Below are 25,246 nucleotides of genomic sequence, written 5' to 3'. Positions count from 1 at the left end.
CGCCGGCACTTCCCACCACGTGGCATGATGCAACGCGCCGGTTCGTGACGACGGGCTGAGTCAGGGCCAAAGCAGTCAGCCAAACATTTCCCTATACTAAGCCAGGAGAGCTTTAACTGTGAGTATTACACGTTTCCTAATGACAACCAGCATGCTTGAACACAACTGTTTCAACGATTCCTAATACCACCATCGCCTCTGCCATCGTCGTGATGCAGCTCAACCCCCCCTTCCCTCGCCCCAGCAACGACCCGGAATTCCTTATTCCTCGGTCTGCCGAATAAGTCCGGAGTCCGGACAGTCGTCACATCGAGTCGTCGCTTGAAAGGTTGCCGAGATCAATCGACCACGGCTTCGACCCAAATCTGCCCACTGACCGCCGCCCAGCGGTGACGCGCCAAGCGCTATAGCCCCCATGGTCATAGCCCACAGCGGGCGCCGATTGGGGCAATGGGTTGACATTGGCAATCTGCCCTGAATCGCGACCCGCGGCGCCGCGTACAGAGATCGAACGCCGCCCGGATGGAACGTGAAGCCAGTCGTGATAGCGCAGCCTACATTGATGTGGGCTGCATGATATATCGGAAGCTACGATTGCTGCACGGCGCGAGTAGGCAGAGCCAACTCGTGTGGAATCCGGCCAATTCGTACAGATGATCTTCCCGCCGGAGGAAAATGCATATGGATTTAGCAGACGAGGGCGGGTGATGTGAATTGCATTCCGGCTGCAGGAGGGTGAAGTAAATTGTTCGGTATTATTTAGAACTGACCCAACGCCACGGATATAAGTGTTAAGGGCTGAGGCAACAGTGAATGAAATAAATCAATAAATTGTCAACTCTAATGTTAGTGGACGCTAAACCTAGTAGCCCGCAGACTTCCCAGGTGAAGCTGAATAATTATTGAGGGATTTCGAAACGAATAAATAAATGAAGCCCCGGTCGTCGAAAGGTCAAGCCTGATGCAACACCACATTTTACAAATATGTCGCAATTTAAACATTCTTTAGAGAGCATCCGGTCCCGAAATAGAACTGTAGACCCTTCAGGCCGTTCGCTCGCTGCGAGATGATGAACAGCTGCGATTTAGGGACGCAATTCGACCCCATGAAGTTGTCACCACTCGCTCCATAACGGTCACAGGACGTGTGAAGGTCAACGTCCTGCCCTTGCCCTCGCTGAAAGTACAACAGTTCAAGCTGCAGAAGACGAGGTGGAACCCATTAAACCCACCATCAACAAGACTCTGACTGTCTCCCGATTCAAAAATAGCCTAATTAGTCAATCACGAAGACAAGCGCCACCGCCAGTCACAGGGTTCGTCAAAACAACTCCTCCCAGGCATCAGTCATTGTTGAGTTATGACGCGTCGCTACCCGCGTGGCCAAACGCTGCCCCCGGGTGGGTCATTCTCCGTTCCGGTCACCAGACGTGTGACGAAGGAGCTGGACGAGGGGCCGCCGAGGACCCTGTGGCCGGTTCAGTGACCGGTCACGGCGACCCGTGCCAGCGCCCGTGTCACGACTGATGTTGTGTCGGTGTCACGGGGCGCGCGGTCGGACCGTATCGTCACTGACGGCGCACGTCCCGACAGATGACGCAGAATCCAACACGGGCCACCCTCCTCAGTTTCCGCTCGCATTTGCTTTGCTCAATGTCCGTTGTCCATGCATCCATGGGACCTCTGCATGGATATCAACTAAAGAGGCAAATATTCTAGGGACACCAAAATTATGCAGGGAAGTGAGTACAAGCATTTTCAAATGCACTCACTGAATTAAAAGGTCAACATGCACTGAAATAAAACTAAAATGAACACGGCTAGCAGCAACCAACTACTGACCTTTCATACCACTAACCCACAATTGCTTCCTCCCCCCTCCCCACCTGCCCGATCGGGAAGCCTTTCACGCGCACACAGCCCTTCCGTACCACCCACAGTCCAACACCATCGTCCACCGGACACCACTGGCCATCGGCCGCGCGTCTCATCAGCGGCGCTCAATGAACGCACGTCGTGGTGCCGGCAGCGAGGGGCCACATTTCACCGGCGACAGAGTTACGACCCCGGCTCGGGGCAGGTCAAACACGGGCGACCATACGCCTCACGACACAGCCTCACGACACCCAGAGGAAATCCGTGGCCGCGCCGCGCCGCGTCAGTTACCAGTGGCAAGGCCGGCTGCGCAGCGGCCAGTGTCGGGGCAACGAGTTAGGAAAACTGCGCGCCTCTTCTGGATAGGTTAATTAGCGACATGAAAGGATGCGGAAATGAGGGCAGCTGGAATCACACCGGATCTGAGCTTCCTGGAAACCAGCAGACAGAGCGAGCGGGTTTTATTCATTTTCTGCTGTGAGTCGTTAAATGCTGAACAAATGATTTCGTTATAGTTCTTCTTTCTTCATTCAGTTCCACTTAACAACACTTCTCGGCGAAGACTGAAGTTCTAACCGGAGTAGAAGAAATAAAAAGAGATTCTGGCTGTGAAACGAACCACCGAGCGCCGTTTGGCGGCGAACTTCAATTCCGACACAGCTGCGCGTGGCTATGACAAGCGCCAATCCGACCGAGCCGCCGCTTCTATTGGCCGTGCGATCGTCGTTCGCTGCTGAGCCGATTCGAGCCGAGTTTCGAGCAGAGTGGAATCCACCCCCGCCCCCGCCCCCGCCCTGCCTGCTTTCCGGGGCGGCGCGGCAGACGGCTGGACGGAGCTGCGATAAACCAGCCGTGGGCTTTCCGGCAGACCACTACCGCTCCACCCGCCGCCCCTTTCCGGCAGATAACCGCGCCGGGAACGTGTCTGGGAGCGTCCTGTCCGCTCTCATCCCGTCATCACGGGCGCGGTTAACCCTGTCAAGCCTCAGCCTATGGCGGCTAAACCAGATGTGGCGTGGACAGGCCGGCGGAAGCGGGCACTGCCCGGCCGAGGGGCCGTCCACAACCCGCCGCGCGGAGACCTTGGCAGTCTGGCGGACCGAAACGTGTTGCCAGGGCGACAGGCCGGGCGCGCGGACCGGCGCGGCGGTTTACTCGCGTATGTAAGCAGGCATGAGGCCGGCTCGTGATCAGCGCACGCCGGTGACCCGTTCCAGAGGAAGTTACCGAGGCATTATCGCGCCCTATCGCCCCCCGGCAGCCGCCCGCGGGCCAAAGACGCGGCACTGCCTTACATACAAATGGCGTGGTAAATTGGGAACATTTTTTGGATCCTGGCCGTGTCGTCGGAACTAAGCCGCTGTCGAAATCCTCCCTGGCCGAGCGCAGCGGGCGCGGCGGGCAGGACTGCTCGGCGTGCGATATCCGCCCTTCAGAGGAGCTGACCGTCATCGCAGTGGTGCGCGCTATCGGTCGACCAGCGCGTTCGAGCCCGGGTCACGTAGCAGCGCTCCAAAATTGATCCAATCTGCCGTCCTCGGTTTGGCTTGCGAAACGAGGACTAGCGAGGAAAATTATGAGACCCAGGAGGAAGAAAACAAACTGTGGCTAGGGTAAAAGACTTTCAGCTGTCAAAAGAAATGAAAACGATATCTTACCACCCTTTTAAAAATGTTCAGAGAAGGGGTTACTGCTTCTCCCTTTTCTCTCGCCTTATTTTGAAACAATAGGTAAATCGGCTGCAGCTAAATGCCATGATTAGCGACTGAGGTAATTATGAGCAAACCAAGTCAAAAGTGTTCCACAAGGCGACCTGCGCTGCCCGTGAGACACGTCTGCTCACCTCAGAATCTCCCAGCGGCGACTCCAGGCCGGCGGACGAGAGTGGCGAGCTCTCCAGCTCCGAGAGGAAGATGGGAGTCGGCGGCGGCGTGTCCAGACGCTCCAGAGCGGCCAGCGCACCACCGTCCTTCGGCAGGTCGGCCAGGAAGCCGGCGTCCATGCTGTCCTCCATGTCCTCCAGCGAGATCACGTCAGACAAAGTCGCCTCCTGAAAGAGCAAGGACAATGATGAGTGGGGTGCATTGATCGGACGTAATAACAGCGAGCAGTCGTGGCCAGCAACAGTTAATTACGTCAATTCACACAAGGAATAGCAATCAACGTCACTGGGATTAATTATTCCAAAAATAATTTACGAAAAGGGCGAAATATCATTCCATTGTGCGGTAACAGCACGAACCAGTACCACTAGCTTTTTGGATACTCCGAAGTCCGAGTCCTCTGATCTTGTTTGATATCACATGACTGATATTTATTGGAGTTAGCGGAATTCGTGCCGTTCTTGAAAAGTCACAAAATGAGAAAAAATATCGAATGTGCTACAAAATTCTAATAAATAGACATGTGTCGCAAACGCCTCCACCCAGCACCTGTTTCACTCCACAACAAATGTTAACGATGTTTACATTCGTCTCAAGGTCGTCTGTAATTTTGCCAGGTAGCAGCAGTTTTAGCGGCTCAGGGCACTTCTCTTCCGGAGATGGCCGGTCAATCAACAGTGAGGCGCCGCATGTCCATTCATATGATCGGAGCTCGGAAGCAGCAATATGATGAAAAGTTTGCATATCAATCGAGCATAATGCGACTTATTCGTTTTTATTAGTAGCGTATTGCGTATAAGTTGCAGAGGAGTACATACCTACCTATTCATTTACAATGTTTTTCGTTTCGTACCTATTCATTCGTTTCCTTTTTAACCCGCGACCGCCTGGGGGGGGTCGGATCCGACCCCCCTCCGTTTTTCTTGAATAACTCATGAACCACTTTCGCTATCTACTTGAAACTTGGCATACCTTCTCCCCCATCAATTTGACGTCTCCTGTGCAATTTTTAAGAAAAAATGTCCAAAAAAAATTGAAATATATCGATTTTAGTGATGTAACTACATGGCGTTTTTAGTCAAAAAGTGGTAAATGTTTAAAAAATCGCCAAAAATCAGGGTTTGAAGCAAATTGCAAATTAAGGACATCAAAAGACGCAACTTAACGAGTTCTTTAAAATGGCTATCTCGTATTTTCCATAAAATGCGTTTTTCACCCCTAAAAATTCAAAAAACTATATTTTTTGGAAAACAGCTAATAAAATCCAAAATTTTGGGAATTTCCAAAAAAACGGAATATATGTTATAGAGCTCTATTAGAACATTAGATGCCCCAAATTTCAACTTTCTATCTTGATTTTTGACCCCCAAATTGTAAAAAATAGCTCCAACATGCATAGGGCATGGTGACGTCATAAGCATTTTCGTGAATTAGAGGCACTTCTGAACATCGCACGTGAAAACAAATGGCACCACTAGATTCCTGGGACAAAGCTCGTCTAGAAAAGTGCATTTTTATGTCAAAAATAAAAAATTGAAAATTGACCTTTTTTCTTAGCCCTCGTTTAGTTATGCATAGTATAAACGATTTTTATGCTTTCAATGCACACTTATCACCAGCACAGTGACTTGGGGTCACATATAACCAGATTCCCGGATGAAAAGTCAAAACGGTAAAAGTAAACGGATTAAAAGTCAAAGGACATTAAGTCAACAGACAGAAAGTCGACATCGCAAGAAGTCAAAGGACAAAATGTCAAATGAACAAAAAGTCAACCTGCCAAAAAGTCAACACGCCAGAAGTCAACAAGCTAAAAGTCAACACGCAAGAAGTCAAAAGACGTAATGTCAAAGGGACAAAAAGCCGACATGTCAAAAAGTCAACGCGCTAAAAGTCAACACGCTAAAAGTCAACACGCAAAAAGTCAACACGCAAAAAGTCAAGACGCTAAAAGTCAACACGCCTAAAAGTCAACACGCTAAAAGTCAACACGCGAAAGGTCAACATGCTAAAAGTCAACACGCTAAAAGTCAACATGCTTAAAAGTCAACACGCTAAAAGTCAACACACAAAAAGTCAACAAGCAAATAACTAGTTAATAGGTGCGCGAAAAGTTGATGCGCAAAATGTAGTCAATAGCAAAAAGTAGTCTTTAACAGCAGTCGTTAACTAAGTCGGTACAAGTACAGGGACCCGCAGTTGCTTCTGTACACACTAGTATTTCAGCGTATTCTTGGCCTGTGACACCGTTGAAGGCGAATTGGGAAATGATTGTGTGCTTATTAAAACCACCATCTGAAGGGCTTTAAACTGATGTGCTGCTCTCCTAATTCAATGAACGTTTTATGGCTGTATCAGCAAAACCTTGTTTTCAGCGCTTCTTCCTGCCCCATTCCTTCTGAAACCTGGAACCGCTTATTCCATTCACTCCTGCCATCTGACGATGGTCGTGCTGATTACTAGTTCCGGCGCTAGTAACTGCTCCAGTTTTGCACCCGGCACAAACTCAGGCGGCACCAGGCCGTGGCTCGACCAGTGAGGGTCGGACCGAGCCGACTGCCTGGGGCGCGGTTAGATCGGAGGCCCTGCTGGGGAAGGGGACGGGAATGAAGGGGAGGGCAGGAGGTGGTCACGTGGCCCGTCCAAGCTCGCACACGACCTGTCCCGCGCCCAGCCATGTTCCGTGATCCAAAATGGCACTCGAGAGCTGTGGAATTCGTGGAGGAGACGCTTCGAAAGTGAACTTCAGTAGCACTATTTTAACATATTCTGTGGAGATAAATGAATATTGTCTTGTTGCAGAAAAATTGTATGCCTAAGCAATAAGCTGTATAAGCTGTATCTTTTTAAAAGCTGTAGGTAAATAGGATTATTTTTAGGGACTTAGGGGTTTCGTATACACAGTGAAGTGTTACATTAAGCCGCTTCACTCTTATGGTTAGAACTGAAGCGTTATGCTTTTTCTCACAGGGAATGACAATACAATAACAATACGAATAAAACCAGACGTTTCGCACAACAAAGTGCCTTCGTCAGTGGCAAGAAATAAGTCACTATAATAGGTTTAGGTGTTATCTCTCGATAAAATCGATGAAGTAGTTATCTTTATTTTTTCGGATATATTTTCAGCAGTTTTTAAAGGGACCCTCCCACCTTCAAAAAAGTTTATGAATTGGCATGAAAGTGATGTCGCTCGGTTCAGAAAGAGCGAAATCGAATATCTACCAAATTTCACCGAAAAATATTCACCGGTTTTCAAGATATTAGACTTTTACTTTTGTTTACTTTTATTGGGATCTCCGCTGTTTCTAGCGACTTTATTTTAGAAGTGCGGCGTTTGCGGCAGATGTTGCGCGCAAATAGCATATACCACCGCGTGCTACAAAACGTTTTAGTCAAACATTAAAAAATCGTTAGATATTTGCGCTGACGTCACACATTCAGAGGGGTATTCCTAAGCATTAGCCCCTCTGAATCAAAATGCTGCAATTTTGAAATTCAATATTTCCGATTTAAGGCATTTCTCGATGTTGTGAGTGCCGAAACCGGTAATTGTGAGCCAGGGACCTCATTTTGGCTATCTCAACTCAAATCTAATGTTAAGGTGGGAGGGTCCCTTTAAGCACATCATGGAAGCATATAAACATTTGTGTATTTTATCGGCAACCCGGCTGGCCAGACCGAGACGGTGCCGCATATATTATTAATCGATGTTAAACCTACACGTATTTTTCTCCACTGACGAAGGCACGTTGTTGTCCGAAAGGTCTGATTTATTCGCATTGTTATTGTATTGTCATTGTCCGTGAGAAAAACATACTCAAGTGGCCTGGTCTCAGTTCATGTAGAAATTGTCGCTCATTCATCAACACAGATAAAATGAATAGGCATTAACCCTCACCACACATACCTACAAATAGAGTTAAGTAGACCCTGCCCTCTGTTTTTCACCAATACCTAAATCGCGTAAAAGCTAAGGATTGCGACGATTCTTTGGTGCCCTGGAGATAATCAATTTTACAGCTTCCCGGAAGAGTAAATAGCCCTTATTATTTTTGCACCTTCCCCGAGAATTTGAAATCCCTGAACCAAATTACCTTTGACCTGTGATTAGTTTTTCTCAAGATCATGTCAGGCCAGAAGAGCGATTGAATGTCAGTCAGCGCACATCTTCTGTGTGTTTCCAGTCTTTTCGTGATTAGGGACGTGACAACATGTGAAATATAATATTTAATGTTTGTCTCAAGATTGTAGTGGGTGCCAAGGTCAAGTGAAACTCAGATTAAGGTCGTTTACTTGAAATGATCTCGGTTAACTTCCTTCAACTTACACCTTTTTACTGTGGTTTTTAGGTAATGTTGGACGTTGTTTTGAAATTTAGCATCCATTTTAGCATTTGAAAACTAGGTATAGTTTGGTATCAGTGTGCCTATGCAACATGTTGCAAGGCTGTTAGTGCTGGTTAACATTCTATGGATAGCCAGCAGAACGCCTACGGCCTAATGGATGATCTGGCGTGACCCGTCCTACCCGAAATGCTTTGATACATCGTCTTTGAACAAAGCAAGTGCAAATTCGAAGTCAGGAGCAAGCCAAGTCTCAGCAAACTTCACTTGGAGAAATTCTAGCAGGACCCAATTTTCCGTGCTTTTGGGTTACCTATTAAGTATTAACCTGATCTGGGAGGTCGACCTAGGATCTCAACATTGACCAGGACATAAAGATAACTGGCTTTCTCTCGTCAGCGATGACCAGGACCCTAAAATCATTGGATTTCTCTCGTCACGAGCAGCACGCTCTTTTTTCTTTTTTCAGCGAAGCTCTGGCCCTTTTATCAAGGGCCGAACAGCTGAATGTTTCTACGCCCCTCCGCTACATGTTAGACGCTGAAAATGCCTAGATTGGTGAGGTTTAAAGGTAGTGTGCCACCTTTGAAAGATTTCCCGTTTTATTTTTCCTAGGATAAGAAGCTTCTGTTTTTACCTAATATCGCAAAAAAAAATCAAAAATGGGCCTGAAATAGTGCCTTTTTCGCCTAAAAGTTTATCGGTTTTTAGATATGTATAACAACTGTAGTGGGCTCACCTGCAAACAGGCGTCGGGCAACAATCGCGAATGCGGCGCACTTGTGACAATAAGCAAAGGTCATTATAGTGTTACGACCATACGACGTACGGGAATGAGTTATCAGCTGTCTAATCGTAGACAACACAATGTCGAGCCTTAAACTGTAAGCCTGTATTGGTATTGTTTCTTAAATTTGGCTGTCGAACATTAATTTGTGGTTTGAAATATGATTTTATGTAAAATAATTGATATGAAACAGCCGTCTCTTAAGTTATGACCCCATTACACCACACGCAAGTGGCAGAAATGACAATGATCAGCTGACGCATTTTTCTTGGCCGAAGTCAGAGCGCGCGGCCCGACTTGGGCCCGACGCACCACGCGTATTTGGAAATTCCGACCTCGACGAGCATCAGAAGCCACCTAACAGGCGTGTTCGAAACCGCAGGAGATGATGATGAACGGGTTTATCGAAACTTGATTGGATGAGCCTATCGGTAATAGCGATTTTAGTGTGTGCATTTATTGTTCATAGTGGTGTGAAATGTGGTTGGGGTACGACCGACAACCCGTCGGGGCGAATTTCGCACTGGGGTACTCAAAATTTGAAGAATTTAAGACGTTTCCATAAGTTTTGAAGGTATGGATAAGTTCTAAAAATCCGGTTCTCCTTATCCGGGTCATTAACTCCATATGGTCCAGGAAAGCTGGCACACTACCTTTAAATGTCGATTGTTTTTTAAGTGCCGAAACACTTTAAGTTACTTCGATAGCAGTTTTTAGGACCAACGAGCTCGAAAACAACAACTTCTTGAATAATGTAAGCATCATATAAAATGAATCATCGTGAGAGAAGCGGCTCAAGATTGAGGAGCTATGAGACACTAAGTAAAAAACGGCATAGATTAGAAACAGCACTTAACTTGCACTGCCGTTTTTAAACCTTCCCGTTGCAGACTGGTAGATCAAATTTTAGGATTGATTTCATCTGACGCTCAAATGATGTGGAGCTTTTCATTCGTTCATTCATGCGACCATCCATTCATAAAAGAACTAAATCAAAGTTGAGAGCCCAAATACGTAACACAATTGAGGGCATTTTAGGCCATCACATCACAGTATTTGAGTATTTGTCAACAATTGTTGTTGTTGGGGGAGGGGGGACTGGGGAGGGTGGTTGCTGGCTCATAAACTGTTTAAAAAAAAAAACGAAACGATCATCCGCGAATGAACTATTGAGCTCGAACCAAGCTGACGAATCGATTTATAGGTATGCAACATGACTCACGATGCCACTTTTTGACTTCTTGTGTCGGTATAAATTCCATCATCTGGATAGCACGTCAACATTCTATTTGACATTTTGCAATAAACGTATACTATTTGGCGCGATTAGCCTCAGAAATGTTCTGAAACTAAAACCGTTTCTTTGCAATTAACTTTGCCCACGTGATCCCAGCTTATGCACGACAAAAATAAAATACTGCTTCAGGATCACTGGCCTGAATTCCAATACTTAAGGTTTACTTAAAACCGGTGTGGCTGAGGCACTATTCGCTACATCTCGTGACGGCCACCATTGTGTTGCATCTTTTCGGTAAGCTATAACTTAATAAGGGAAGGATTGTGAGTGTGTTGAAAACAGCCCTCCCCCCCTATCCTTCTTCTGGAAACATAAGTATTCGAAAGATCAGGCGGCAATGGTTTATCCACCTCGTCTGCCGCCGCGCTGCGAGGCCTCGAATCATTCAGTATGTGGCTTCCTGAGCGGTCCTCCCCGGAGGCAAGGTGAAAGGTCATGGCCTGTATCAGAAATTTATACGTTCCTGCATATGTTTTACAGTTCTTCCAAGACCTTGGACACCGTTTTATTATCTCGAAAAAGCGTTGCACTTTCTTGTTAATCAATACATTTAAAGAAAACTTTATCACAATCTCATACTGCGGCAATTGTAGTTCTGCTTACGGTTGCCTCTTTATGATACGGGCCACCACCAGCTCCACTGCGCTGGACCTCTAGCGTTCTACCCCTCCCCGCTACGGACCGGCCCTCGGGCTAGGTGTGTTAGTACTGAGCGCAAACGTGTAGTAGTCACGTGACTTTCATTCACGTAGCGGGAGCGGGAGCTAGTGGCGATACCAAGGACGGGCTCTGGGGAGGCAACCGGCACAGAAAAATAGCACGATTGTAGTTTTTGAAGAATATCTGTTGCGGTAAGAGGAATTATGCAAAACATTCGTCCTAGAAGCAAACATGTGTTATTCCTCTATACTTTGCGCTACATTTCTTTTCTCCAATGGCCAGCACTTAGCAAATAATAACACAATTCTAAATTGGTAATATATGTGTACAGTAGCAACTGCGGGTCCCTGTACGCCGCAGCCCGCGTCTCCGGTCGGCGACTGACCCGCGCCGGGCCACCTGATCCCCGGCCGCCGCCCGCTGGGCGCCGTCTGCACCGCATAGCGCGTCTCGGCGCGTCCCCGTGCGAGCCCCGACACTACCGATAAGAACGCTCCAACCTATTTTTACTTTTCTTTAAAAAGTATATTGGAAATATGAACTTATTTATATACCTAAAGTTGGCGTACTGTGCCTGCTGGTGGCGGGGGGGGGGGGGCAGTTCCGATAAGGAGACGTAGGGCGGAGGCGAAGATGAAGGAGAGGGACAGTAACTGGTGGCCACAATGCGCTATACTTGTCACCTCTCTTTGGACGTCACAGCTCCGAGGTCCTAAAAAATTGTGTTTTTAGCAATGGTATCTCGATAACTTAATTGACCTATACATTTCAATGAAAATAGGTCACCTTAATTGTATGCAGACCGTACCTTTCGATGAAAATTGGGCACCTTAATTGTATGCAGTCCGTGAATATTAACAGGTTGTTGTCTGTTAACCCTCGCGGGCCCGGGGGGGGCGTTTTTCGCCCCCCCCCTGGCGAATATTTGCGATAGCTCCCGAACGCTTAGGGATAGGAAAGCGAAACTTTCAGTACCTTTTCTCCCATCAATTTGACATCTTCTGAAGTAAAAATTTTTGACCTAGCCCCCTTGATGACGTCACAAGGTCGATTTTTCTAGACCCCTGCAAGGCAAACTTCGGCGTCACAGACGCGAACTTCAAATAGCTGCTAAAAATAGAGTTTTAGAGATAAAGACAAATTACGAGCACGGTTGTGTAGCGTTTGACCTAGAGAAAAATAGAAAAATAGTTTTAGTGACCTGAGGTCAGAGGTCAGGTCAACGACCCCGAAATGTGGTTTTAGTTTTTCGCAAATAACTTCGACAAAAATGGTCCTAGAGCTACGGCAGTGGTACCATCGCATTCGCCGTGTCAAGCCGCGTCGAATGATATATATTTTGTTTGGAAAAGGTCAAATTTTATGTTGACCTCGTGTGACCTCAAATGACCTTTGGTTGACCTTGACACATGAAAGGTCGTTTATGATGGATTTGTACTCGCTGATCACGAATCTCGCATCCATTTTCCTCTAAGCCTTCATTTAGAGCTTCCGGATGGCAAAATTGTCTTATTTATTATTACTAACTTGAATTAGTGAAATAGCCTCTAGCAAGGATACTCTTCTGTGACCTTGACCTTTGGGCAGCCTTGTATCGTAAGATGAACCACAAATAGGGAACTGATAAGCCTCCAAACATTTCAAAACGTCTTGGAAGTTAGCAAGCAAGATGTACGAAAAAGTGCAAAGTTTGAGGTCAATTTTGAGCGTGACCTTGACCTTGACCTTTGATTTGGAGCACATATTCGGAATCCTCAGATTCTCTTCTTTCGTTTGATACCCAATTTTGCCGGTTTGATGCATCCTGCCATCCTCTAGAAGGCTTACTTTGAGATCACTACACCTGTGCCGGTTTTTGCCTTTGACCTTGACCTCTGACCTTGAAAATTGACGTCAAAAATTTTAGGTGCTTTAGAATCGTCTGGTAAGGACCTTTCGTTTGGTATCGCTTTTGTTTCCGTAGCTCCCTTATTTACGGAGTTAGACAGGGGGGGGGGGCGAAAAACGCCCCCCCGGGCTGCGGTGGTTGGGATTACCCCCCGGGCCCGGCCGGGTTAATGCTCATATGAGCGTTCCTTTCAAGGCAGGACAATCCGACAATCACACAATTGCCTCTCGTTCCAACAGCCAACTTCCACCTATCTAAAAGAAACGACGCGCTTTACTATTGTACCAATTGTATGTACCATACAATACGCTTGAACTATAATGAAAGTGTGAAATCGCTTATAGAACCCGTGACGGAATCAATTGATGAGAAACGTCTCCCTACACAATATAGGAAATTTGAACAAGCGAACCTTTCGTATCGATAACATTCCGGGTTACTATATTTGTTGAAATAATTCCAGTAAACTGTGCCTGGTACAGCCAGTCGTCTCGAAGGATCATGTAACGCTGCCTCAAATGCCTCATGACAACCTTACGATGCGAGCGAGCTCCCACCCAGCACGTAAGTGTCAACGGATGTGTGTCAGATTTCAGCCAAGCATGCCCGTGTGACCAGCTGAGTCGCGGTTGCGGCCTGCGGGCCATGGGAATCCCCATCAGTCGCGCAATGGAGGCAGTCTCGCTTCAATGTCCAATGATGCAGGTTATATTGTGCAGCATCCTGCTTAATTGTGTACAGCTGTTTGTAAATGTTATCTCATGTATGTAATGACTGATGATCCAGGTGTCATTGACTTTGTCTCTTTGACTTGTCCTTTTGAGTTTTTGGCTTTTGGCTTTTTTTCCTTTGGATTTTTCGTAATTTGACTTTATGTCCTGTTGACTTTTCGTCTTTTGACCTTTGTCCTCTTCACTTTTTGTCCTTTTTTACTTTTTGTCCCTTTGATTTTTGTCCTTTTGACTTTTTGGACTTTGACTATATGTCTTTTTGACTTTTTGACCTTTTGACTTTTTATTTTGACTTCATGCCCGGTTGACTTGTTGTTTTCTTACTTTTTGTCCTTTTGACTTTCTGTCCTTTTGGTTTTTTGGATTTTGACTTTATGTCCTGTTCACTTTTTGTCTTTCGACTTTTGTCCTTTTTACTTTTTGGCAATTTGACTTTTTGCCGTTTTTACTTTTTGTCTTTTGACTTTATGTCCATTTGACTTTTTGTCTTTTGACTTCTATGCTAGTTGACTTTTTGTTCATTGACTCTTTGACAATTTCACTTTTTATCTCTCGACGTTTTATCCTTTTTGACTTTTTGCCTTTTGACTTTCCTCTTTGTTGACCTTTTACCTGTTGACTTTTAAGATTTTTGACTTCTTGCTTTTGACGTAATGTCTGTTGACTAATCATCCTTTTACCTTTTATCATTTGACTTTTTGTCCGGAACCCCATATAACCATTACCATCGGATTCGGCGTGAAAAATAAGCCATAAAACATGTGTCCCACGCCCATGTAGCAGAAAGTGAAAACCGTGACCTTTGGTGACCTGACCTGACCTTGACCTGTACCTAGTATGACCCCTATACGCACATGGTACCTTCACTAGGCCTTTGAGGTCATTTTTGGTGAGTTTCGAGCAGCAGCTATCGATTCCGCTGTCCGTAAGCCGATTCATGCAAAACCCCTGAATTTGACCTTTGACCTGACCTTGACCCGAAACATGACCTCAATCTTAAAATCTTAAGAGTGCTTTGGGAAGGTCTCGTAGAGACCTTTCGAACGCCGCCTCGCGGGGCTCGATACGACCATTGGTTCTCGAGATAACAGGGGGGGGGTCGGATCCGACCCCCCCCCCCCCCAGGCTGTCGTGGGTACGGAAATAGCCCAGGCGGTGCCGGGTTAACCATATATAGGAAGTAAAGCACATACCTACCTATATTTCGCAAAAACGCTACCTATAGGAGGCAGATATAACAGACATTTCCATCGAAATTATCTTAGAGACGATACTACTCCACCCTTGATAACGGGTTCACAGCACTGAAAGTCATAAACCCATCCTATTCGGTCCAATAAAGCCAGCCGGGAAATTCGCTCATGTCCAGCTGTCGTAGGAGCAATTAGCGGTGCCGACAGGCCCCGGTACTGAACGGTAGCGGGATCTCCCATAAGCCCACTGTGCTGGCTCAATGGCAGGTGCTGGCTTATACTGACGACCCCTGACAGGAGATGTGGAGAGCGAGAGGAGAGAGAGAGAGAGAGAGAGAGAGGGGGGAGGAGAGATAGAGAGAGAGAGAAGAGAGACCGAGAGAGAGAGAGAGAGAGAGAGAGAGAGAGAGAGAGAGAGAGAGAGAGAGAGAGAGAGAGAGAGAGAGAGAGAGAGAGAGAGAGAGAGAGAGAGAGAGAGAGAGAGAGAGGGTATGGATAAGGAGCGAGGCAGAACCGGTTTGTGCAATATATACATATGTGTTCACATTATCGCTTTTCACAAACGTCAAACTGTCATACCACAAAATAAATTACAGGAAATGATTTATAATGGAGCAGCACCCTTCCTGTCATTGCATATTGCATTAGCAACACGTGAACAAAGTGAGCGCTACACATGTCCAGAACTGTTTGCAGCGCAGGCTGTTACATATGAAGACTTTTACTGAATAACGCTCAATTCATTTTTATGCAATTTGTTTTCCTTTCGTAATGATTAACACGCGCACTGCAGGGGGGGGGGGTTGTTTTCAACCCCCCCCCCCCTGTGGTTTTTCGCAAATTGCGAGAAAACGGCGGCGCGTAGCGCCGCCAAATTTTGCATACATGTTCGCACAACTTTTGCACACCTTGAGTAAAAATTTCGACCCAGGTGACCTATGGTCAGGTCACCAGGTCAGGTCAAGTGACCCTACCTCGAAACTTAAATTTCGAAGTTTGCAATCCCACCAAGCCCACAGTTGTTGAGATATGATCTTGAAACCCACAGGAAATAGTAAAGTCATCACGAGCTACAACTTGTATATCTCGGAATTTTTATATCGATGACCTAAGGTCAGGTCATTTTTGCGACCGGCCCATTATAAGTCAATGGGAGAAATTTCAACTTACTCTGAATGCCATCCTATGACTTCAATACGCCCAGGATCATAGTATTACAGGTCCCTGTTGGTGATTTCACCGAAACATATCACTTATGACCTTTGGAAGGTGATCTCCAGGTCATCTTAGGTCACCTGAGGTCACCAGCGGTTTTTCTTCAATAACTTGAGATTGAGTAGAGATAGAGACTCCGTTCGACGTTTATCGTGTTTTTTCTCGTCAATGCGGATCGAATGATATGCAACATGACCTATTTCGGTCAGGTCATGACCTTGACCTGAGGTCAAATTTTCAACTTGACCTTTCGAGGTCATATTATATATTATTCGATGCGCCTTGACGAGCTAAGAACGATGGCGTTCGAATCGATCCTCTGTCTTGTGTGCAAGACAAGTTATTCAAGAAAAACTACCGCGAATTTCCTGTTGTGAAAATCGTAACATTTTGTCTTCGGTGACCTCTGGTGACCTCGTTTTTGACCTGACCCAAAAATGATCTTAGTATTTCTTGTCGATCTCATCTTAACCTATCCAACGCCGTTTACCGCTTGTCGCTACGTTGCGCCGTTTTCGAGATCTCAGGGGGGGTTGTTTTCAACCCCCCCCCCCCTGCAGTTCGTGTTCGGCTCAGACCCGCTGCAGTGCGCGTGTTAAGTATGGCGTCTCCGGTCGCCTCAACAGGTCTCCACTCAGTAGCTAATCGACTAGCACTTTCGCTGCTATTAGAAATCCAATAGGTTGGAAGTAAGAACTAAAAAATGGGCGCCCGACCTTTCCTGAAAATAATTGTATTTGGCGTTAAGAAGGCGATTCTAGGATTCTACGGACTACGAGTCGTTTATAAATCGCCCTGAGACAGTGGTCCTATGATAGGCCGTAACGTTAAAGCAATGGACGGGCGTGTCATAAATGTCTCATAACAGGAAAGCATCCAAGTCATGGACATATATGCGACTGCTAGGCAGTCGTTCAAATTATTGTCTATGAAAAAATCAGGAGAATAACAAGTTATCATTAGCAGGTCCGGATTTCGGGATCCGATTGCAGTGTGGGTGTACAAAGTCTCTCCGACCAACAAATGGCGTCCTCGTGTTGGGTGGGTTATTAAATTGATGACGGAGCGACTCTGTCAAATAAGAGTCGTTTCGGTGATTTATTTTGTGACTAGGGAGATGAATGACCCGCTTCGGTCCGCTTATATCATGTCATCAGTAAGCCACGTACTTGCAAGCATTTTAATGGAAAGAATGTGTTATGTGCAGTCCCGAGCATATAAACACAAAAACAGTCTTAAACTAGGCCAAGCCTTCCTGCTCTTCGTAAGGATGTATTTAATGAAACGCTCCTTTTAATTTTCATTTGATTGCTGGATAATCATATACGAGTATGTCTGAAAGTTAATTAAATGGAAGAAAAGGATATAAATGATGACCATTTTCAACAGACAATGCCTAAGAGCTAGTGAGCGTTTTTCAATACTTCCGCTGCTTTAGGGAAAAGACACTTGAACGTTCCTGTACGAAAACCCGCTGCTACCCCTCCCAACGAACTCACTTTGTAGGAGTCAGATCCGCCCAGGTCCATCGCACAGCGCTGTCAGACGACACAGGTCCACCCCAGGTGCACCTCAGTCTGGTTCGAGCCAGATCCTAACCGGTTGTCTCACCAGAATTCACCCTATGACCTCCCCTAAGGAACAATGTTCCACTATGTCAACATATCTGCACTAAATTTGTGAAAATACCACAATGTTGACAAAGCACACCGCGGTGTCACTCACTCGGGTGATAACGTATCGCACAGTCGCGGTCACCCAGCCGATGGACGTCACCCTTTTCCTCACGACCTCACACGACACTGCTGATCGGGCGGACGGTCGCGCGCGGAGGGTCGTTACCGGCCGGGGGCGTCACAACGTCTGAGCCGCCCACCGCGCCGCCCGCCGCCGCCGCCGCCGCCGCCGCCGCGCCGGCCGCCCCCGCCCAGACCCCGCCCCCTTCGGAGTCTGATGCAACGGTTATGACGTCATACGAGCCAGGCGGCGGGCGCGCGCGCCGTACTACGCCTGATGAAACGGTGGGAAGTGAGGAAACGTCGGTCGTAGCGCGCATGAATGGCGCGCCGCCACTGCCGGAAGGTCAACACAGCCCGGGGCGATGACCTCGGCCGGTCAGACATGAGACAGGTCATGGGTGGATAGCGGGGGAGAAGGGGGCGGGTCGAGGCATGGGTGGCAGTGGTGCAGTGGAGACTGGAGGCCAGAATAGCATTGCTGCTATTAGCCCTGCTATATCAGTGTATTAGTCGTGTCTTTTTTGTCTAAACGTGTTATTCAAAACAAAGCACACCTTCTAAGCCGTCCTCCTTTCCACTTATCAGGCAAAATAATGTTGTTACCTGAAAACAAAGATAAAACAGCAAGATTAAACTAGTTTTGGCTACATAAAACAACTATTTTTTATTTCATTTCCTCTCAACTCAATTATCGACCAACTGACGGTGTAAATACGCAAAACATCCACCCATTGAATTATATAATGTAAGCCACAGCGAGAAGGGATTTAACAATTAAAAATGCAATTACAATTTGCGAATGTGGTGACTCAGCCGCCACCCTTAATGAACCTTAATTGGTCGAGCCTCAGCACTAAGAGGAGCTAATTAAGATATCGCGGGGTGGCGTCGGCACTCCCGGACTTGGCCTGTGCCAGGGGTGAAGGAGTAGGCAACCGCCAAAACTATTTAAATAATAATATGCCCTGCTATGGCCGTTACGTTGAAAAAGTGGTAAAAGGTGTCGCATGGCCAAAGGGTGTACCCTCCTCCCCTTGACCCATGCTGTGGCAAGGGGCATCGTATATGTAGCTGTCTATTGTAAGCATATAGTTACATCGACACAGCCTTACAACCCACCGCTTCATAAGAACTTCTCTCTGCGATCGTCCACTCCGCCCCCTCTGCCGGGTCGGGCTGTCTGCAGTTTCTCAACCACATCCTCATCCAGACGTATGGAGGCAATCTATCGGTCTGATCTCATGGCCCCGGTGTCAGTGGGGGACCCATAGCCTTCCGCTGTGTCGCAATAGGCGTGTCGACACCGGCAGCTGCGTCATGTTGGGGCGGTTGGCAACAGCGCTGAAACGTTGCTACTGCGCAGATAGGGGTCTCTAGTGGGGACGGGGGCGGGCGCAGGACATTACGAGAAGAAAGGCAGTACCTATAGAGACAGATAGAAAATGAGTCAAGAATCAGAGAGGAACAGAGGGGAAGTTGTCAGGAGTGAGAATAGTCGAGCCTTTTCATTGGATAATGTTTCCTTTGTGACTGGTGGTAGTCGTGACCCGCGGGTCAATACGTCTCCGGCCTGCCAGCCGGAAAGCCGTCCCGCGACAGTGGTGCCCTCACAGCCTTATCGAAAGACTGAGACGCGACGGAGACTTTGTGCCTCTCCGGGCGGTAAGCTGAGTCCCCCTGGACCGTGCCGTGGGCTGGTGCAGAGGTGGCGGTGAACCAGCGCCTGTGAGCCAGCCACTGGGCACGAATGGCACCGCTAGAGCTGTGCCAATGGTCACTGATTGAATTGGCCAATAACAACAAATGCAACGGTCGGCAAGAGGGCAGAGGAGCGATATATACGATATTTATTTCAAGGTTTCTAAAAAGCCATCCCTTTGGGTAAATTTATTGCCAGACAGTTGACCTGGAAAGGGATGAAAGAAGCACGGAGAGCCTATGTGCATTCGATCACTTTGTTCAGGAAGAAGAGCCCGGGGAAGGGGGAGGGGAAGGGGCCGATTGCTGGCAGCTGCCGGACATTGTGCAACTCACCAGCGACTCCGATAGCAGTGTTTGTACTACGCGGCGTCGACGACAGGCCGCGGCCATTCAAAGAACACTGCCGCTGTACGCAGTATGTGACTATCATGTGTAAACGAGGATCAATCGCCCGGTAACTATCAACGGAGAATACAAGCTGCAAGGTCACGCGAAAAGGGCAAGAAATCGGTGATTTTTTCAACAGCACGCAATGAGACGCGATTTGTTTGCAGTGTTTCTATCGGGTGTCTAATGCGCCATTCATGTTTCTGAAAGCTTCTGTTGATGACGACCCACTATCTCTCAGCGATCACGAAACCGATAATATGCAGCATTCACAGCCACAGCATCGACTCGATAATGAAACGATTGATTGATCGCCAATTCCGACACATCTTGATCATGTGCTTTATGTCACAAAAACCACATCAGTGATGAGCGCAACATCAATTCACGGCCCGTTTACCAACACACCGATCAAACGGACCATAAATATCAGCAAAAGAAACATGGATTCTTCTCCATGTATCTCTGAGATTATCAGTGTTATGATTCCAGTCTGGCAGCTCATAATATTTTCTCTCGGCTGGCACCTTTGATAGCCGGTGGCATTGACGCTGCCAGAACACCTCCTTGGATTGACGTATGTATATCTCTTCGCCTAAATGAGAGCGCAGTGAGGTGGATTTTCGTTTGCATCCAAGCTTTGAAGAAAAAAATCATTTAATGTCTATATATGCATACATACTGTTGATCAAACGTACAACTTTCCGTGATTGCATATGCTTGTGTACCCTATAGGTACGGATTTAGACGGTGTTGATAACAAACATGCTTTGCCAACTGGCGACGATATTTAGCACGTTCGTGCCATACAAAACATCATGGTAGCTGTTAACCCTCGCACTGGCAGGGGGGGGGGGGTCGATGCGACCCCCCCTAAGGTTTTCGAAGATAGCGTAAAACTCGGAGAGTCGGAGCTGGTTTTTGAAAGCCGGAGTTGGAGTCGGAGGCGGAGTCGCCGAAAATCCATCGACTCCGCAGCCCTGGTTAGAGGTCATTACGTCGTAATGTTAACCCTCGCCCTGGCAGGGCATTTTTCATAACACGCCCTGGCAGGGGGGGGGGGGTCGATGTGACCCCCCCCCCTCGCGATTGGCTCCTATGGCACCTAGAAACACCAAATTTGGTAGGTAGGTGGGCCCCCTGGAGTTCTCGCCCCTGTTCAAATTTGGTTGTTCTAGGTTAATATTTAGGGGGGTTTTGGGGGGTATAAATGTAAAAATTTCGCTAAAAACAGGTCAAATGTTTTTTCGCTTATCACTTCTGATCTAATAAAGATAGAGCAAAACGAAAAGCACCAGTGAACTCAGCACGTCAAGGCGCGTCGAATGATATACTTTTTAGCTTGCTTAAGTGTACTTAAAGTTTTTCTTAATTTTTAAGCAAACTTTAATTAATCAATTAAGTTCAACTTAACCAAAGTGCATCATATCGCATGTCATTCTATTCGGCTGATCATAAGGAACACAATGACACCATTTTTAAGCTCTAGCGTCATTATGTGCCAAGTTATTGGCAAAAACGTCATTTGACCTCAGTTGACCTCATTTGACCTGACCCATGGATAAGTACACCAAACAAAGAAGCACCAAGTGACCTGCTGTTAAGTACTGTGGTTTCAAAGCACAAAAGTGATAGAACGAGGCGGATATCTCCAGTATTTTCCGAATTTAGTATTTTCCCATAGGCTTAACATTACGGCGTAATGACCTCTAACTGACCTCAGTTCAGTGACCTCAAAAAAACCGAACTATATGTTATACAACTCGGTGAACTTAGCACATCCTGAAAGTTTGACGGAAATCAGTCCAAAACTGTGAGTTGGACAGGTGCAAAAAGAAAATCAAAATTTGACCATGACGTTGTACCGGTTTTTCTGACCTGGTGACCTGACCCAAGGTCACCCGGACCTGAAATTGTCAGGTAATATGTAAAAAGGCTGACCCATAGGCTGTGCCAAATTTGGCGTCGCTGCGCGCCGCCGTTTTTACGCTATCTTCGAAAAACCTTAGGGGGGGGGGGGGTCGCATCGACACCCCCCCTGCCAGGGCGAGGGTTAATTAAGCCTATGGGAAAATACTAAATTCGGAAAATACTGGAGAGATCCGATTTGTTAAATCACTTTTGTGCTTTGAAACCACAGTACTTAGCAGCAGGTCACTTGGTGCTTCTTTGTTTGGTGTACTTATCCATGGGTCAGGTCAAATGAGGTCAACTGAGGTCAAATGACGTTTTTGCCAATAACATGGCACATAATGACGCTAGAGCTTAAAAAATGGTATCATTGTGTTTCTGGTGATCAGCCGAATCGAATGATATGCGATATGACGCAATTTGGTTAACTTGAACTTAATTAGTTAATTAAAGTTTACTTAAAATTTAAGAAAAACTTTAAGTACACTTAAGCAAGCTACAAGGTATATCATTCGACGCGCCTTGACGTGCTGAGTTCACTGGTGCTTTTCGTTTTGCTCTATCTTAATTAGATCAAAAGTTAAAAGCGAAAAAAATTTGACCTGTTTTTAGCGAAATTTTTACATTTATACCCCCAAAACCCCCCTAAATATTGACCTAGAGCAACCAAATTTTCACAGGGGCGAGAACTCCAGGGGGCACACCTACCTACAAAATTTGGTGTTTCTAGGTGCCATAGGAGCCAATCGCGAGGGGGGGTCGCATCGACCCCCCCCCCCCCTGCCAGGCCGTGTTATGAAAAATGCCCTGCCAGGGCGAGGATTAAACAGCATGCAACGATCTTATTTATAATTCTACTAACACTTATTGCCTAGCATTTAGGAGATCCCAGGCTGTCGCACGTTCCAAAGCTGTCTGACGTGTCGTGGTTGACGTGACGCGCCCACCACTTTGCACACGTTGAGACAGCATACTGGCGAATTCAGCATCACCGAGACCTAGATACAAACCCCTTCGGTTGTCTGGTCAGCCTTCAGGTCAAACACGCCAGCAAACTATCGCGACTAGCAGGGCCCAGTGCCGAGCAGATCCCTGATCCAGTAAGCACCGACGGCACGCACATCCGCAAATCACGCATCTCACGCAAAACACGCATATCACGGATATCACGCAACGCTTGGGTTGTCCTCCTGAGAGTGAAGCCTATGTGCGTTTCCTCCACTAGGCGATGGAGAAAAGAGGATTGAAGCTTAGGAGATCTGGTCATAGTACCACTTTGACCAGATCTGTTTGTTGATCTGTTTGTTGATCGACGATTGATCTGTTAGAAACATTTATAGATGACGATTATACATAGTATGCACTTAATGCTCAGATGTCAAGCAGCCAAAATTGCAAAATGCTCCTCCCGAACCTACAACCATCAACGGACACCAGACACGCCCATCGTCATGGTCGCCCGGTCGATATATTCCGAGTGCCGGAATGCCACACGATCGTGATTGTCGTCACAAACAATGTACTTTTTCTCACGTATTGCACACATAGCCACAGAGACAGACCACAGTGGCTATAGGGCAGCAGCCATGCGAGTGGTCGGTCCTATAGCAGTTGGGATGAGGAACGGTGAAACACTGCTATAATTCATTGATTTTCGATTGAAAGCTTTGTGATACGGCCATCACACTAGTGAGAAATGAGACAGCGACGCAAACTATGCCTATGTACTGCCACTTACCATCGGTTATGCCTGTCGATCTCCCCATATTTCAGTTGGTTTCAAAAAATACCTGAGTAGTTTCATGGTAATTGGTCATACGATATGCGTCAGGTCTGGGTCGAATGAAGGCTAATTATCATGCTTGAAAAGATAGGGGGACTAAATGTTGGAAGCCTTAGTTGCTGCAAAATCGAAAGCAATTTATGTTTGGTCGATGGATTGTTTATACATAATCGATTGCAATCGAAATCCTAGCTTGCACTCTAAATACCATATGCCATATCTTATGCAGAAAAATGTTGCCGTGCGTGACAAATTCTGCAAGAACAAATAACATTCGAATGGATATTTAAAAGTTGTCTTCTTAAAATGCGAATACACATTCGCATCGTCATTCAAAGACCATCACCATAGAAGCTCACTTTCCACGTCCTAAGAAGCTCATCATTGCCGGAATACCCATTGACCTTTGGCCAGGTCACAGGAATGGGCAGCAGGCCCAGGCCAGACTGAGGCGTCAACAATCGCATACCGAGGAGGAAGGGAGGGAAGGGAGAAGAGGGGACGGGACGGCACAGGACAGAAAGGGGTGCCACGCCAGCGGCTGCCACTCTCCGACTGGCGGCGATAAGGCCAGAGTTCACACCTCCTCCGTCCATCTGATTACATTGGCAGTGCAGCGTCCCGCCTTGCCGCGCTAGCCCACCTCTAGCTAAACAGACGCCGACCAGAATTAACCGCGGACCGGGCTCATGGAGGGCGGCAGAGACAGGTCGCTCAGGGCCGCCCGCCGGTCCGGAGACACTGCCCGTCTGTCCCCGACGGCTGAGAATGAGCCTGATCAAAATGGAACGGGTGTGTTTGTTTGCCATTTGGGCTGGGGGTTGCCCAGCAGCAGCGCTGATGATTCATAATTAGAGCGGCGACAGATATCCGGAATTAGTCTTGAAGACTACAGATGTCAATCGGATACCAACTTTTTGGTATACCGATACCAAACCGATACCAACTTGGTATCTGGTATTTCAATCGTAAGGTGTTTGGTATTTTGTTGGTATCATTAACCCTCACTAATGTATAAGAGGCTAAGAAATCGGTAAAAAGTTGGTATTTTCCTCATTTTCCCAAGTTGGTTTGGTTTCGGTATTTCCCCACGGTTTCGGTTGGTATTTGGTTTGGTATCGGTATTCCGATTTTCCGTTATTGACACCACTGTAATGAAGACCCTTAAACTTATACTACAACTTATAAGTTTTATCCAGCGTTTCAAATACTACCGATCAATTGAGTTGCAACGGCGATGTCGATTGCCGCAGGCCCTTCAATTTCGATGATGTATGCTAAGATCAATCTTGATAATTAGGTGGCGCTCAAAATGAATCAATAATCACACCGCTCTAACTAGCAAAAGTTTGCTTAATCACCTCCGACAGCCATTGATCAATTAGTGAGAAGTATTGCTCACCACTCAATCGAAGTTTTGTAACAGAGAATATAGCTGAAGTCTTCGCTGGCTCTCAATAGAGACAGAAGGGGAAGACATATGATCAGATATTTGCCGCGAGTCATGCACCGTAAACAACAAGCGGGCAGAAGACCTGTCAGTCATCCAGGCAGTCACTGTCCGTCACTCAGCAGTGACTGAGCTGTCGTCAGTGACTGTCGGCTGTCATATGTGACAGTCATCTGTCAGCACCGGCAAGACCTACCCCACGGACCGACCAGATGTCTGTGGTCGGTGGCCAAGGACGCTGCACGCAGCAGGCCCTGCACCGACCCACATCAGACCCGGTGCAGAGCGAGGCAAGTTCGGAGCCATGTGACACGCTATAGTGAGGCAGTCGCCCGTACTCACTACGAGCGGAATCAAGGTATGACGCAGCACTCGCGTCAAAATCGTGTTCTTCACATAC

The 25,246-nt window shown here is 47.0% G+C and overlaps 1 protein-coding gene across 8 annotated transcripts in view; it reads right to left on the bottom strand.

Annotated features, from left to right (window-relative positions):
• LOC122388245 (bromodomain-containing protein DDB_G0280777-like) overlaps positions 1-25,246 on the bottom strand; it is a 115,228-nt gene that overhangs the window by 58,447 nt on the left and 31,535 nt on the right. For 2 of the 8 annotated variants that reach the window (XM_043379138.1, XM_043379133.1), the window contains exon 3: positions 3,719-3,925. In XM_043379138.1, the coding sequence (XP_043235073.1) occupies positions 3,719-3,889 (171 nt within the window). In that variant the 5' untranslated portion in view covers positions 3,890-3,925. Of the gene's footprint in view, positions 1-3,718; positions 3,926-4,123; positions 4,343-17,374; positions 17,906-25,246 lie in introns of those variants that run through there. The other 6 variants (XM_043379132.1, XM_043379139.1, XM_043379131.1 and 3 more) reach the window with 6 other exon arrangements.

This window comes from Amphibalanus amphitrite, unplaced genomic scaffold (assembly GCF_019059575.1).
Source record: "Amphibalanus amphitrite isolate SeventyFive unplaced genomic scaffold, NRLGWU_Aamphi_draft 000314F_arrow, whole genome shotgun sequence".
NCBI classification, from domain to species: domain Eukaryota; kingdom Metazoa; phylum Arthropoda; class Thecostraca; order Balanomorpha; family Balanidae; genus Amphibalanus; species Amphibalanus amphitrite.
Note: the sequence above shows the minus strand (reverse complement) of the source record. Positions and strands in the feature narration are given on the sequence as shown.